The sequence below is a fragment of the Pelodiscus sinensis genome, chromosome 1, assembly GCF_052426305.1.
Source record: "Pelodiscus sinensis isolate ZL-2025 chromosome 1, ASM5242630v1, whole genome shotgun sequence".
NCBI classification, from domain to species: domain Eukaryota; kingdom Metazoa; phylum Chordata; order Testudines; family Trionychidae; genus Pelodiscus; species Pelodiscus sinensis.
In genome coordinates this window covers 167,730,446-167,745,778 of record NC_143052.1, presented here as the reverse complement: position 1 = coordinate 167,745,778, position 15,333 = coordinate 167,730,446, and the positions used below count along the sequence as shown (strand labels likewise).

Here is a 15,333-nt window from a genome sequence, read left to right as displayed (position 1 = left end):
GATGAAGATCGGGGGACAGGGAGCAAAGCAGAGCAAAGCCGCGGAGCATGCGGGCAGCGGACAGCCCAGACGCGTCTGGGCTGTCCACTGCCCGCGTGTTCCACCGCTTTGCTTCCCGTCCCCCTGGTCTGCAGACCAGGGAGATGGGGAGCAAAGCAGAGCAAAGCCGCAGAGCCCGAGGGCAGCAGGATAGCCACGGCGCGTCTGGGCTGTCCCGCTGCCCCTGTGCTCCGCGACTTTGCTCCGGACGCCTGTGGTACAGCAGCTGGGGCGCTGCCGGTTGGTCCCGTAGCGCCGCTCTGGGCGCTACTGGACCAACCCGGCAGCACCCCAGCTGCTCTACCCCAGGCGTCCCCAAGTCAGCCGCTGCTGAAACTGACCAGTGGCTGACTACCGGAAGCCCCTGCCCCGGGCTTTCTGGAATCAGCCGCTGATCAGTTTCAGCAGCAGCTGACTTGGGGATGCCTGGGGTTCTTAAGTTGAATCTGTATGTAAGTCAGAACTGGCGTCCAGATTCAGCCGCTGTTGAAATTGATCAGTTTCAGCAGCGGCTGAATCTGGATGCCAGTTCCGACTTACATACAGATTCAACTTAAGAACAAACCTACAGTGCCTATCTTGTACGTAACCCAGGGACTGCCTGTACTCTCTTTAACATGTGCCATTTGAGTTGCACTAAGTACTTTACAACTATTATGAGGGGAAAAAAAGATCAGACTTAGCAAAAGGATGTTGGACATTTTCTCCTTCGAATTATATTGAACTGTAATGCAGGCTGGACCTCCCTCACCCGGCACCCTCAGGACCTGTCCGGTCCCGCACAAGGGGATTTGCCATACAAGGGGAGGTCCTTCCCAATATAATCTGTGCTGCCCTGCTGCCCTCAGCTAGGGCTCCAGTCTAGCCTGGCTGCTTCCTGAACTGTCATGGCCCTCCAGGCTGGAATGCCATGGCTACCGCCACAGCCAGGGCTGGAGTTTTGCGACTGCTGCTGTCACAGCCCCTTGCTACTGTGCAGCTGCAGGGGCCAGAATTCCCTGCTGCTCCTCCGCCCTTTCTCCCATGGGGCTCCCAGCTGAGTTGCTGGCCCCCGCTGCTGCTCCTGCCCCACAGCCTGATATCACTATACCTGGGCTCTGTGGTTCAGGAACATCCATGGACTGGCAGGATGCTGCCAGACCAGAGACTCCCAGTTAAGGGAGGTACAACCTATAGCACCTCTTGGTTATATAAACAGAACTAGTTATGACCTGTCAATCTGAGATTTCTCTGGAAGAGGGAACTGCAGTGGAAGATAAATTTATTAGCTTTTAATTACATTTTCTGGAACTACTGGGAAGTTTTACGCAGCCGACTTTCAATAAGTAGAATGAATTAATGAACATGACACTCACAGTTTAGAATCAGATCACCCCAATTACCAGCTTGCTTGCTTTCCCTTCCACGCCCCTACCCCTACTTTTCAATTCTGGCATGCAATGTAGCTACCAGCTTCACCAGACTACACCAAGTACAAATTAACATCTTCAGTTGCTCCTCAGGGATGCCGATTGACACCAGGCTGAGAAACTGGCCTTAATTCTTTATAACCCAGGATTCTTGCCAGCGTGAAATCATTCCAAAGCAATGATTTCTAGCTCTAGAAAGAATAATTCTTAAGAAGGGGAGGAGGGAAAAACAAGATGTTAATCAGAATGTGATATGATTTCAAAGGTTTTGCATAGCACAGGAAAGCTGTGAATCCACCCAACTTTCCAATCACAACATACAGCAATTGTTTGTAGCCCTGGCATTTTCCAAGTTATCAGGCTTTCAAGAACAACCAGTAGTTCTTCAGACCCGTAGGGTATTTTTGGCACTGGTCCAACTCTTAAAAAATAGCAAGATCTAGACCAGATGAGTGAGAGTCTAAATCCATGCAGTTCCCCAAATGCTCTCCTTTAAACCATGTGTTTTTCCTGTATTCAGCACTCAGAAGGATTAGCTGTAAGAACAGGGCACCAGCAATCAGGACTGGTGAGTTCTAATCCCGCTTGACCAGTGGGCTCACTGTGTGGCTTCGGGCCAGTCGCGGAGGGCCTGATTTTCAGATGTGCAGAGGGCAGCTCCTGCCAACATCCGATGGAGTTGCAGCTGCTCAGAATTTCAGAGTCAGGCTCACAGCCCCTCTGAGCTTCACCTTCCTCACCTGGAGATTGGAGATTTATATTTACCCAGTTCACAGAGAAGCTGCAAGGAGTAACTTTCACGGGATTGCCACAAAGGTGTCAAATGCCATCCACCTTCCCTCTCTGCCTTTCTAATGCCCCATGCCAGTGTTCCCCAGTAAGGTGACATGCTGCTCTCCTCCGCCAAGGATACCTACAGCCACACAGACTCCCACTCTGACAAGTTCCTGGCACCAGAAGCAGACCCCCTCTCCCTCCCCTCCTCCCGCCCAATGCTTAGCTCCACAGCCACACAGAGCAAGCCAGTAATGTCTGCGGCAGCCTCCTAATCAAAACCCTATGAGGGTGAAGTGCTGGAAAGCATTGCACAGACTCCACAGTGCCTCTGGTACTCACCCAGAGCAGTGATGGACACGGGTGTGCTAGCGTGACGCTCCCCAATCATCTGCCACTCCCCATCTTGCGTCCGTGTCCACTCAGTCACACGGCACTCATAGTGACCCTCATCTGCCTTGACACTGTTGAAGATCTCCAGGGTGAAGGAGCCAGGCCGCACCTGCTCCATCTGGATGCCCCCATAGCTGCTACGTTCTGAGTAGGAGGGACCCGGCTGCAGCGTGCCATCCCGATCCAGCCGCACAACATCACTGCGCCTGTTCTGCTTGTCCACAAGTTGCCAGTTGACGGAGAGATGGCTTCGGGGCCCAAATCCCGAGCGCACACTGCAGCCAAAGCGCAGGCTCTCCCCCTCTAGGATATTGCTGGCATTGTTAGTCATCTCCACCGAGATGCTGGTCTCTAAAGAGACAGAAGAGAAATGTGAGCACAGGGAGGAGATGATCCAGAATGCAAGGAAGGTAGAGTCTTTGGGAAGCTCTCCTTTCAAACTCAGGTGCATGAAACTGCACACACATTGGATCTGTGCAGGCTAACTTGAGTGTGCAAATATCCAAAGTATGCACAGGGCCAGTGACTTGCTACTGGGGTACTTGTGAGCCTAAGCTAGATGACTGCCAAACTTTGATAATCTGTCCTATGACTGCCTGCGAAGAGTTAAAATGTTTTCTGATTACAGGTCTAGGAGACGAGCTTAGAAAATGAATACACTGAAAGCATGAATTTTACGACAGGTACTGTAAGTCTTGGCTCTCCCAAAAGCCTTACCATCACAGAATTCTGATTACCATCTTGCCATTTCCAATTCCTACCCAGTTTTAGCAGCCATTCTCTCACAGACTACCAGAGCTAGCTATTAATATTTTAGGCCACCAGAAAAGTGGGATCCTTAAGTTTCCAGAGATATAAAGACTTATGGCCTGATTTTCAGAGGTGCTGAAAGCTGGTAACTCCCACTGCTTTTCGGGGGGGAGTTATAGATGCTTCGCACCTTTCGGGGGAAAAAATTGAGTTGTGTTAGTTTGTTTCCAGAACTGGTGGTTATGCTATCTCACATGAAATCTGTGATATTTCTAGTCTAGAAGTGTTACTTTTTAGGCATCAGTCCAATCCAGGACTTCTGGCTAGTGCAATTTTCAATCCTAAACAAATAAATTAGTCCATGCTAAGAGAGTAAAGGACTATAATTGTCCCTTATTTCAGGACAAGTAGCTTCAGAACAAGCTGTAGCTCACTATAAGGTTAATAAATGAAAGGTAACAATTACACAAAATCCTCTCTCAGCCACTCCTTTGTTTGATCAATAACTGTTGTTGGAGTAGTTCTGATAACTCTTATGTAGCTGGTCACATCAAAGTTAACTGAATTTGAGAGAAAGAGCAAGACAAAGAGAATGAATGAATCTAAAGGCTGGATCTTCTTGCCCTGTCTTTTCTGTGTTGTCGTCCCCCCGACACACAAAAGGCATTCAGACAGGGTCAGACCGGAATAGTTACACTAGGCTGGCTGCGTCAGGCATCCCATGACAGGATTGGATCTTTGTGCTGAAAAGTGAATGCGGGCTTGGGAAAGATGCAATTGTTTTTGCCTTTGGGCCCAGGGCACATCTCCTCCGATCTGAGGAGCCGACGGGATCTCTTGCAAGATCACCAAAGCAGGGACATGTGGGCAGCAGGTACTGAAATGTTTCCAGTAGGGATGTTAACCAGTGAGCACACAGCAAGCATGAGGCTTACCTGTAAGCTTACTGATTAACTGTTCCTTCACAGCTAACTCTGGCAGTGGTCAGCTGCACCAGGCTGGAGCAGACCCAGCTGTGGTGAGGCTGGTGGACTAGCCAGCAGAACCTGAATATGGATGGATCCGTATGTTGGGTGGCAGGACCTAGGTTAAAACAGTTAACTGGTTATGGTTTTAATATCCCTAATTTCCAGTGGCTGGGCTGCTTCCAGGATGAACTGGGAGCTGGTTTAGGACCAGCAGCACTCCCAGTTCAGCCTTTTTAAGATGGATTAACACCTTTATGTGCTACGGTTCCTGCTAGGAGGTGGGGAAAGGAGGGAGAATGAAGACAGGAATCCCGTTCCCTGTTCTAGCAAAGATCTAAAACTTCTCTGCTGTCAAGGAACAAACTACAACCTGGGATAACCACACCAAGGGCAAGGGCCAATTTTCCAGCCTAAGAACCTGGGTAGTGGATACCTTCCCTCCCTCCCCATTTCAATATCTTTCTGGCTGGGTTTTGAAGCCTCACCAGACAAATGTTCATTGTGCACTTCTCCGGTTTTTCCCTCCACCCTGGGTGAACACAGCTAAGCTTCTCAGGTATCCCGATTTGCACTGGAGGGCGCACACATACCCAGCACCATGCAGGAGCATGCCAATCTCTACTTACTGAGGGGCAAGACCGTGATGGGTATGTTCTTCGGCCGCTTGCTCTCCTTGTCCATGAAGTCCCCCGTCACTGTTTTCTCCCGCTCAGTCACCCGGCAGTTGTATTTGCCACTGTCCTCCAGACGGAGGCGGTAGATCTTTAGAACAAAGACATTGTCGCTTTCCTTGGCCACCTTAAGCTGCCCCAGGGCCTCGCGCTGGGCAAAGTCACTATTGAGGACAGGCACAGCGTTGGGCCCCAGGCTGGCGATCAGGGAGCTGTTGAAGGCCCACGAGATAGAGAAGTAGCGTTCTGGGACGTTCTGCGCCTCCAAGATACACCTGAACTCCACCGGCTCACCCACCGTGTATGTTCGCTTCTCTGTCTCCAACCGCACACTGAACTCCTTATCTGAAGGGAGACAGACCAACACACAGCAGTGTCACTGCAGCACTGCACACGTGGCGGGACTTCACCCAAGAGCCAGACCAGGTACATGACACTTCCATGCTTCATTTTAAATCACTTCTCATTCACACACCCCATATTCATGCTCCTGCATCCCTCCGAGTTACCTCTGTCATTAACATACAGTCATCACAGTACTTAAGTAGAGGTGCATGTAATTGCTGCCTGGGAGAACAGAGTTCATCTCACGCGCAGGAGGAGCAGCAGCCAACTGCTAGGTATGCAAAAGCTGCAATCACAGTCAAATCAGGAAAAGAAATAGCTCATTTCTTCCTAGCCTTTTTTTATCCACAGAGCTAGAGAAGAATGATTCCAATGGGGATGCTAGATACTGTGTATTTTAGTAATAGTGTAAGCTGCAACAATTTTTAGTGGTTACATGGTTACTAAAATACTGGCCAGCAGCCAGTACATCCTGGGCCCCACTCCCGGGGAGCCCCCTTCCTCCCCACACTGCTGTTTCTGGTATCAGAGGTAGCAGCACAGGGTGGCAGGTGGAGCTGGTCTGCGAGGAGGGGCAGTTTAAAAATCAGCTCCCCTGACCTATCGGCTGCCTGTTGCCCCGCACTGCTGCTTCTGATACAGAGGTTGTGGGGCAGCAGCAGCCCCTGTCTGCGGGGGCCCGAGCTCCCCGCAGACAGAAGCTGCACTGGCATCCTGCCACGTTTCATCCCCTAAGCAATGCTGCCTCTTTATTCTTGCCCAGAGGATAGATTTGTGCACTGGATTCACCTATTAAGCAACGAGCCACTCATCACTTAGCTCACGGTCAGACTGCTTCGTTATCTAGTCATTTTTTATCGGAGGACCAGAAGTGTCATGAAATAGCAAGTGGGAGTCTATTCTGCCTCAAGCTTCATTAACCACCGTGGCAGTTAAGTTCCAGCTGCAGGATCTCTATTACTGGTGTTGATAGCAAAGAGGTAGAACAAGCCCAGCTGGGTTTTCAAATCATAACCAGAGCCTGTGGTGCTAGCAGAGAGAGAAATTTTTGACATGCAAATGGGTCAAATGCAATATAATAATTGCTGTTGAATTCTGTAGTTTTATTTTCTCTGATTTGGAATTGCTGTTCTTTCTTCAGCTACAACCAACAGGTGTAAGTCCTGGGGACAGCAGTTCAAGATAAACATTAAATCTCAGGCTCAGTCAGATGATAATCAGCCATTTTAGGGGCAGGGGAAGAGCAGTTACTCACCTATAATTCTCCAGAGCTAAGAATTCCCTCTGGTGAATATTGTTACTTTTCAGGGCCTGTACTGTACTCATGGAAACCTCTACACTAGTACCTCCCTACCCTAGTCCATGCCAATAGCCTCTTCCGGGATGCACACTTTGGTTCTAAAGCTAGTACATGCAGACTGGGCATTGTGCAGCTACACATGTTTTAGAGGACCACGTGGATACTATGTAGTGGAAGGTACAAATGTCCAGTCTCCATGGCTTGGCACATACATATTAGGTATCTCCAAATAGGATGTTGCACAGCTGGAGTCTAAAGCAGCTGCTCTACAGTTGAGAAATCCTGCAGAAGGAAATACCAGTGCAGATCCCAAGCCTCATTAGAGAGAGGAATGCATTCCAGGGAAGGAAGAGGTCAAGGGACTCCAAGGACACAGGTCAAAGAGATTAGGCATGTGCAATAGGAAACGTATAGTACTATAAGACGCCTTCTATCACATCTAGTGATGTCTGACCCTCCCACCAGCAACAAAGCAATTCTGGCAACCCTTGAAAGTGTCCCGCCACTCATTCCATCCAAGAAACTGTTAACTGGATCACCTATGTGGATCATAAACACAGCAACAAAGCACAGGGAGAGAGCTGGATTCTGAGGTAGCCAAGGCCCATAACATTCATGGCTTTCTCCTATCTAGAGCTAAGAATGATCTGGTAAGAGGGCTTTCATGACTTTCCTAAGGCAACTATTCTACAGCCAAACCCAACTTGCCTGATGCCAGTGCACACACATGCAGTGAGGCTGGGCAGTCACTAAGCTAGTCATTGGCCTGCTCAATACTGAGAAATCTCTTGGAACTGCAGCTCTCACACTTCCCCCACTCTCTCCTTTATTGCAGCACCCACTGCTTCTCCTGCCACCTGTCCATGGAGAAAGAAAATCCTGTAGATACTGACCAGTGGCTTGGATGCTGATGATGGTGCCCTCAGAGCGCTTGCGGGTCATGGCATACCAGGACTTGTCCGGGTCCTGGATCCACTCTGCTGCCTCGCAGTAGAACTCGCCCTGGTCAGATGGCTGGAGGTTGTAGATGGTGAGTTTGGAGGTGGTCTCTCCCACCTTGTCTAGACGAACATCACCAGTAGCCTGCCTCTGAGCATAGGTGTTGCCCGCTCGCAGGACAAAGTCACGGCTGAGGGAGATGATCTCCACGGGAGGCTCGCCTGCTTTCTGGCGGTACCAGGAGATGGAGAGGTGACTGTGCTGGGCTGTACTCTTAGAAACCTCACATTTCAACTCCAGAGAGTCACGCTCCACTTTGTTTAGGGTCTGTGGGACGGAGGCCACGCGCAAGGAGTCTGGAATGACTGCAATAAAAGAAAAGAGGGCAGGGAGATCAGAAAACAAATCTTTAATGTTAATGGAATTAAGAAGTCTTTGAGTCAAGGCAGCAACTAAAGGCTGGATTCTTTAAAGGAGCACTGGGACAAAGGTTTCTATTTACAATTCCAGTAACTCACAGGCATTAGAGATGGAAGGACCTATTAGGTCATATCTAGTCCTCCCCAAAGCCTTAGGCCCATGCAGATAGTTACCTGCAGCATATTTTCTGGTGCTCTGTTTAGTCTTCCGCTAAATGCCCCAAGCTACCATACAGGACTATCACTTTGCTTGTGTTTACTATTGCATAACTTAATAGATCCTGCTTACTGATCATTGGCAGCCTATGTTGTCCTCTTAATTCCATGTCTTCACTCCTTATCATACACCCTCCCAGCATTCCCATCCTTCAAAATACTTTACTTCATTGCTAGGGCCTTTCCTCCTATAAGTCACTGTTTGGCCAAGTAGACATGTTTAAGATATTTTAATTTTCCCTCTTTAAAAAACAGGAGGTAATTCTTCTCTCCCTGGTTTATGTCTGTCCACATTTTAACTACCTCAGCAAAAGGAATAGTGATAGAGATGTCTGCATTTTTTTAGAAGAAGCTGGCTCTTCTGAGGGCAGCACAGCAGCCACACAATGGCTAAATGCCTCTGTCCTCCTTGGACAGACAGACATCAGGGAACTGGCAATAAAATTATTATACACATCAAGCTGATTTAGTAAATTGAGAGGAAACAAATGTCACGTATCACATTAAGACACAGGAGTCATTTGTCCACTGTCTATTTCTACCACAAAGATTAGCCATGAAAGGGAAACTTCCTCTTCCTGGATTATTGTGTAAGATAATTAACAAAACAGGCACAGAGTATTCTGAGAGAAACATTTGTTTGCACAGAATCCATATCTTCTGGTTACTTAACAACAGAATATCTCCTACACCTCCCTAACTCTTCTTTCCCTTTATGCCAAAAGAATGGGTTGGAGGGGAAATGGGGGAAGAACACTGGAGTTGAAGGGGGATCGAAAGCACAAAACCATGTAGGGCAATGCAGGGTTACCATACCACTACTTACATCTACTTCTGCATTATTGTTTTAGAAACAGCCTATTTCAGGCTGACATGATCCTGTTTTAAAAAGGGAGAGGTTTCTAGACTGTCTGCAAAAGCCAAGTACCAAAAATGAACAAAAGGTAGCATGTCACAGAGTTAGCTTCTGCAGTCCACAGATCGGCAGCACCAGGAACTCTGCTGCTGCTCAGACTTTTGATAAGTACCACCAGCGAGCAATAAACAGGACTCTTGACCAGATCCACAGCAGATACCGCAATGAGTCAGACAGTGGAGTCATTCATGGGAGAGGAGTCAAATCATGAGAAGGGGGAGGAGGGATGAGCAACAAGGTGGAGGATGTGAGGAACAGAGAACTTCTCCTGTCCAACAAGGAGAGGAAAGGTGCTTCCACAGTCACGAGCTATTTACTAGCCAGAGACTATTATGAAAATGGAGTCCTCACAAGCAGGGGTACTACCATGACAGAAACCCCTTTCCTACTGGGTCACTTCCCCAGGATATCAGCAGCAATGCTGCCCCTCTTCCCCCCACTCTCCAATTGTTTCCTCAAACATTGCCCCATTAGGTAGTAGGTGTCTGACAGAGCTTTCAAGTCCTGTACTAACCAGGTATTTGAGAGTGAACTAGCTGGTTTCCCCTTGCTGGGAGGCTCAGCAATAATCATGACAGGCAGCAACTAATTTATTCACGATGCCTGATGAGATTTAAATGTATTATTTAAAACTATCTGAATAAATCTCTAGAGCAGCTCAGTTCATCCTCGCCACCCTGCAGACCTGGGGCTCTCTTGTAGCTGTTTTATACTATTAAATAAATGAAACCTGATTGTCATCTTGCTCAAGTCTTTTCCTGCTGTGCTGCCTCAGAAGAGGATCTCTTTGCTACATTGGCCTCTGTGGGATACAGATAAAGGAGTGGAAATGGTTTGGAGCAAAAAGTACAAGACACTTCTCCACCAACAGTGATTACCGCAGTACCTGGTGTTATTACTTTCCTCAGTCCATCCGTTACTTATGTATCCCTATATGTAGAACACATCCCCCACTGCTGAACTTACAGAGCTCTGCGTACCCCTCATTACTACATTCCTCAGTCCCCACAGAGCTTTGCCAATGCACCTCAATCCAGACCAGCTTAACACACTGTTATTCCAGTCCCTGCCTATGACAACTTGTGTATACATACAATGCAGCTACTATGCAAAGACGTTACGTATGCTGATCCGTATAACTGTGCTGCTCACAAAGGGGGAATTTTGCCCATTCCTTAGTGATGCAGTTATACTGACATAAGTTTTTAGTGTAGACCGTCACTCAGTGAAATCCAGTGCAAGTCCAAAGAAAGGTGTCACTCATTTAATGAAGTGGGCCAGATTATACAGGCAGTCCCCGACTTACGCGGATCCAGCAGACCAGGGAGACACAGAGTCTCCCTGGTCCGCTGGGCGGGGGGGGCGGGGGGGGGGGAGGGGCGCTGCTAGTGCGCCCCCCCTCTCCCAGCAGACCAGGCTTTTCTCGCCAACGCCTGGGGTAGAGCAGCTGGGGCGCTGCCGGGTTGCCGGGTTAGTCCCGCAGCGCCGGTCCTCGGCGCTACTGGACCAACCAGGCAGCACCCCAGCTGCTCTGCCCCAGGCATCCCCAAGTCAGCCGCTGTTGAACCTGATCAGCGGCTGACTACAGGAAGCCCAAGGCAGAGTTGCTCTGCCCCGGGCTTCCTGTAGTCAGCCGCTGATCAGTTTCAGCAGCAGCTGACTTGGGGACACCTGGGGTAGAGCAGCTGGGGTGCTGCCTGGTTGGCCCCCACAGCGCTGAGGTACGGCGCTGCGGGGACCTACCCGGCAGTGCCCCAGCTGCTCTGTCCCAGGCGTCCAGATTCAGCCGCTGTTGAAACTGATCAGCGGCTGATTCCAGGAAGCCCAGGGCAGAGCAACTCTGCCTCGGGCTTCCTGTAGTCAGCTGCTGGTCAGTTTCAGCAGCGGCTGAATCTGGACGCCAGTTCTGACTTACATACAAATTCAACTTAAGAACAAACCTATAGCCCCTATCTTGTACGTAACCTGGGGACTGCCTGTACTTAATTAGGGCGCCTGGACTAGGTGGGTAAAGTTTGGGTCATGCTGTTCGCATCAACAACAACAGATCTCCCACTGAAAAAGTAGGAGGTGTGTAAAAAAAGATGGATGCTAAACTATAACTTTTATATTAGTGAAGCTACTGTTGCCGCTCAGTGGGAAAAGGACACTGTATGACACTTCTAGGACCAGGTGTTTTCTTTTGTTTATTAAGTCACTATTGCATGCAGTTACAGATTTTGCACACTCAGTGTGCCAATTACATTCACAACTGCACATGTCATACAATTAAGTTTGTCACCATCCTGTACAGAATTTATGCAGGCTCCTGCAGACATGGGCCTTTGAGAGAAATCAAATGCGTGGGGAAATGGGTTTTTTTTTGGTGATCTGAGGCGGATATAATTTTGTTTTGGTCAATTTTATTAAACAATTAGACAAACACCTGTCAGGAATGACCTAGGTATGCTTGGGTCCTGCCTCAGCATGAGGCAATAGATTTGATGACCTTCTGAGGTCCCTTCACCCTGCCTTTCTATAGTTCTATGCCAACTCGAGGGCTACATCTAGACTGCAAGCCTCTTCCAAAAGAGGCTTTTTCTAAAGATTCTTTCGAAAAAGAGCATTTAGACTGCAACCAATACTTTCAAAAAAGCAAAATGCTTTTTCAAAAGAGAGCACCCCAGGCAGTCTGGATGCTCTCTTTCGAAAAAGCACAGTATGCACAGCATAGCGCCTTTTTTCGAAAGAGCGCTTTCAAAAAAAGGCATTCTTCCTTGCAAAACGAGGTTTTCTGTGGTCGAAAAAACCGCTGTGTTCTTTCAATTTACTTTAGAAAGAACTTGGCAGCAGTCTAGACGCAGGGGAAGTTTTTTTTAAAAAAAAGGCCACTTTTTTTCGAAAAAACCCAATAGTCTAGACACACCCTAGGAGAGCCACCGATGACATATAATGGATGTTATTCACTGGAATATCTGTTAGCCCTACAGAATGAGCTGGAGCTTATTTTTCCTCAGACATCATCTGGCTCCCCAGATGGCTTTGAGTTCAAAATATTCATTAAATGATGAGAGTGTACCAGGCAAAAGGTACTACCACTTAACGAATTAAAAAACAAACAAATTGGACCTGCAGGTAACAGAGAGAATAACAAATAGGGAACTCTTCTACAATGTCACTTTGGAAAGTCACTTCAAGCATGACATCATGCTCAGCGTGACAACTTTCAAAAATAAACTTATTTCAAGCCTGTTTCTGTGCCCAGCTTTGACAGGGCACACTCGATGGTAGGGATGCAAAAAATATATACAAATATTAACCATGTAACCAATACAAATTCTGTTGAATGCACGGTTCTGTGTGTTACCTAGGGATGTAGGAGTAGAGAAGGAAAGGTGCTAAAGGGCTCCCCAGACTCATGGGCATGCTCCCAGCTGCCAGCTCTGCGCTCCCTAGCAGAGTTGCAGGGTTTAACCATTAACAGCTTATTGGTTAAACTCGTCCATCCCTACAAAGGTGGCTGGACAGGAGGGATGTTAAAAAACAGTTAATTAGGTAACCATGTAACCACTGAAAATCTTAGTGGTTGCGTGCTACAGGCTCTGCAGTATATGTTTTACAGTGCGTACTGGCTCCCACCTGCTGACTCTGCGCCTGGGGAGCTGGCTGATGACTTCTGACCCTGCTCCCGATCCTGCCTCATGCTGTGAGCTCTGATAGAGCCAGCAGCGCCGGTTGGCAGCCAGTTGCCCCGGAACAGGGCTGGGAGCCAATGTGTAACCATTATGGTAACTCATGTTTGTCTTCCACATTCTCCCTCAGGACTCCAGCTCATGCTTATCGGATACACATGTAAACAGTTACACTATTACAGTGGTGGCCAATCCGTTGGAGACAAAGAGCCAAAACAGTGGGGGATACAGCGCAAAGAGCCGAGGGAAAGAAGTTGAGGGGAAAAAAAAAGCGCTGCCCCCCTTTCAGAGCCACATGTGGCCCAAGCAGGCTTCTGTCGGCCACAGCGTCAGATCTCGCTACGCCAAGCGGTGCTCTGCCCAGATAAGGAAAAAACGGTCAGAGCAGGGGACCGTGAGAAGAGCGGCAGGTGCAGGAGCCACAATTTTTCCTTTGAAGAGCCGCATGTGGCTCACGAGCCGCGGGTTGGCCACCCCTGCACTATTACATCCCTCCTGGGCAGAAAGCCAGGGAGAGAAAGCTTTGGAGTCATGTGCTCAGGGAGGACAACAAAGACCAGGCAAGAGAGGAAGGAAGCCCAGGCAGCAGAGAAGCATGTACATGAGAGCAGGGACAGAGAGATTAAATCAAACTGATCAAAATCTCCTACAGCCACTCTGGAGGCTAAAGATGCTTAGAATTGCTGGAGTAGACAGTGTAAATATTTTAAGGGGAAAAAACAAGACAGCTAAAACACAGGCTCTCTAATATTGTCCAAGCCTATAGCTGACATCAGGAGGAATAAAATCATGGAATGGAGGGGAGAGGATCCTTGAGGCACTCTCATTTATACGTAAGTGTCCACATTAGTGGTTTGAGAACCCGTGTAATAATAGGATTCACCACTAGGTGGTGTCAAGATCTCTGCAAAAACTGTGTCCAGGCAAGAGATTCTGGCAAAATCCCTCTGGTCTGCTGTAAAGATGAGGAGAGCTGGTGAAAGAAATGATTTAGCTTCTCTTGCACTTGGATGAAAATACCCATCTCTTCCCAATAAATCCAGAAAACAAACCCTCCATTCAGAAAAGCTTCTAAACACTCCACAAAACTGTGTAAGCCCTCAGTGGGATAAAACATTAACCTTGTTTCACATCTGGGAAACTGAGGCACAGAGGGGTTAAACGACTAACGTAAGGTCTCATGACAAGTCAGTGGCAGAACTGGGATTACATACTGGGATTACATGGTTCCCGGCTCTCCTTCCTGTGCTTAATCACAAAACCATAGCATGCCTCTGATATTCATCTCAGCAAAATATGAGATATTCTTCCCTTCTACCAACTCCATTCGCAGCAGTGCCTCCTAGCACCAGGCTGAGGCACTGGCTTAGTATGGATGGAGGTGGCCATTCTTCCACATTTTCTCTCAGGACTCCACAAAAGATAAGTCACCTACAAAAAGATATGTGACCAAGTGTTCTGCGTATCAGAGGGAAGCTGGGAACTCACCAACATTTTGCGGATTGAGGCAAATCAATAAACCTCATCTTCTCACTTTGTGAAGTTAAGATAATGAAACTGTGGAAGCAGCGTGGTTAGTGGACAAGACACGGAGCGCCACGTATCAAACCCATATTTTCGGTGGGTGCCTGTGGGCAACTCACTTCACCTCTCTGCAATGCCATTTACCCTTTCATATTGTGCCTTGATTCAAACTATAAGCTGTCTCCTTACATGTAATGCCTAACACTCTGGGCCCATGATTGTAATAGGAGCCTATGAGCGCTACTGTAACACAGTAGAGTCTCAATTATCCAACCTTCCTTTATCCAACATTCCGTGTTATCCGACCTGCCAAGGCAATTGTGCGGGTGGCGGAGCCGGCAGAGCGGAGCGCGGAAGGGAAGGTGCCGGGCAGTGCAGAGACAAAGGCGGTGAGAGAAGAGGGAGGAGGGAGCAGGGCCATGAGGCAGGATGCCAGAGCCCAGCTGCCCCCGCCCCCTGAAGGTCACAGGGCGCCCCGATCTCCCCTATCCCCTCCAGCCAGTCACACTGTCCCCCAACCTCTCCTATCTCCCCCGGCCAGTTGCGCTATCCCCGACCTCCTTAATCTCCCCCGGCCAGCCACGCTGCCCCCGACCTCCCCTCTCTCTCCCAGCCAGTCCCGCGGCTGGCCGGGGGAGAGAGGGGAGGTTGGGGGCCACGTGACTGGCCGGGGGAGAGAGGGGAGGTTGGGGGCCACGTGACTGGCCGGGAGAGAGGGGGGAGGTCGGGGGCAGCGCGGCTCTCCAAGAAGCAGCTGAGCATCTGCAGAGCGGCAGCTGATGGGGAAAATACGTTGGACCCCGCAAGGTATTTTCCGTATTATCTGACATTTCGACTATCCGACCATCCTTCGGTCCTGTTTAGGTCGGATAATCGAGACTCTACTGTACAAATAAACTAACCACCACCGCCACCACTGCTTGTCTTCTGCAACATAATAATTTAATGTTTTTACTCATCTTCAAGATCTTTTACAAACACAGCGTAAAAGTGGAATGT

The 15,333-nt window shown here is 48.7% G+C and overlaps 1 protein-coding gene across 5 annotated transcripts in view; it reads right to left on the bottom strand.

The window, feature by feature from the left end:
* IGSF3 (immunoglobulin superfamily member 3) overlaps positions 1–15,333 on the bottom strand; it is a 154,389-nt gene that overhangs the window by 43,438 nt on the left and 95,618 nt on the right. For 4 of the 5 annotated variants that reach the window (XM_075909263.2, XM_075909248.2, XM_075909271.2 and 1 more), the window contains 3 exons: positions 7,543–7,953; positions 4,960–5,349; positions 2,565–2,966 (listed from right to left, as the gene is read on the bottom strand). In XM_075909263.2, coding sequence (XP_075765378.2) covers positions 2,565–2,966; positions 4,960–5,349; positions 7,543–7,953 — 1,203 coding nt within the window. The remainder of the gene's footprint in view (positions 1–2,564; positions 2,967–4,959; positions 5,350–7,542; positions 7,954–15,333) is intronic. The other variant, XM_075909275.2, reaches the window with a different exon arrangement.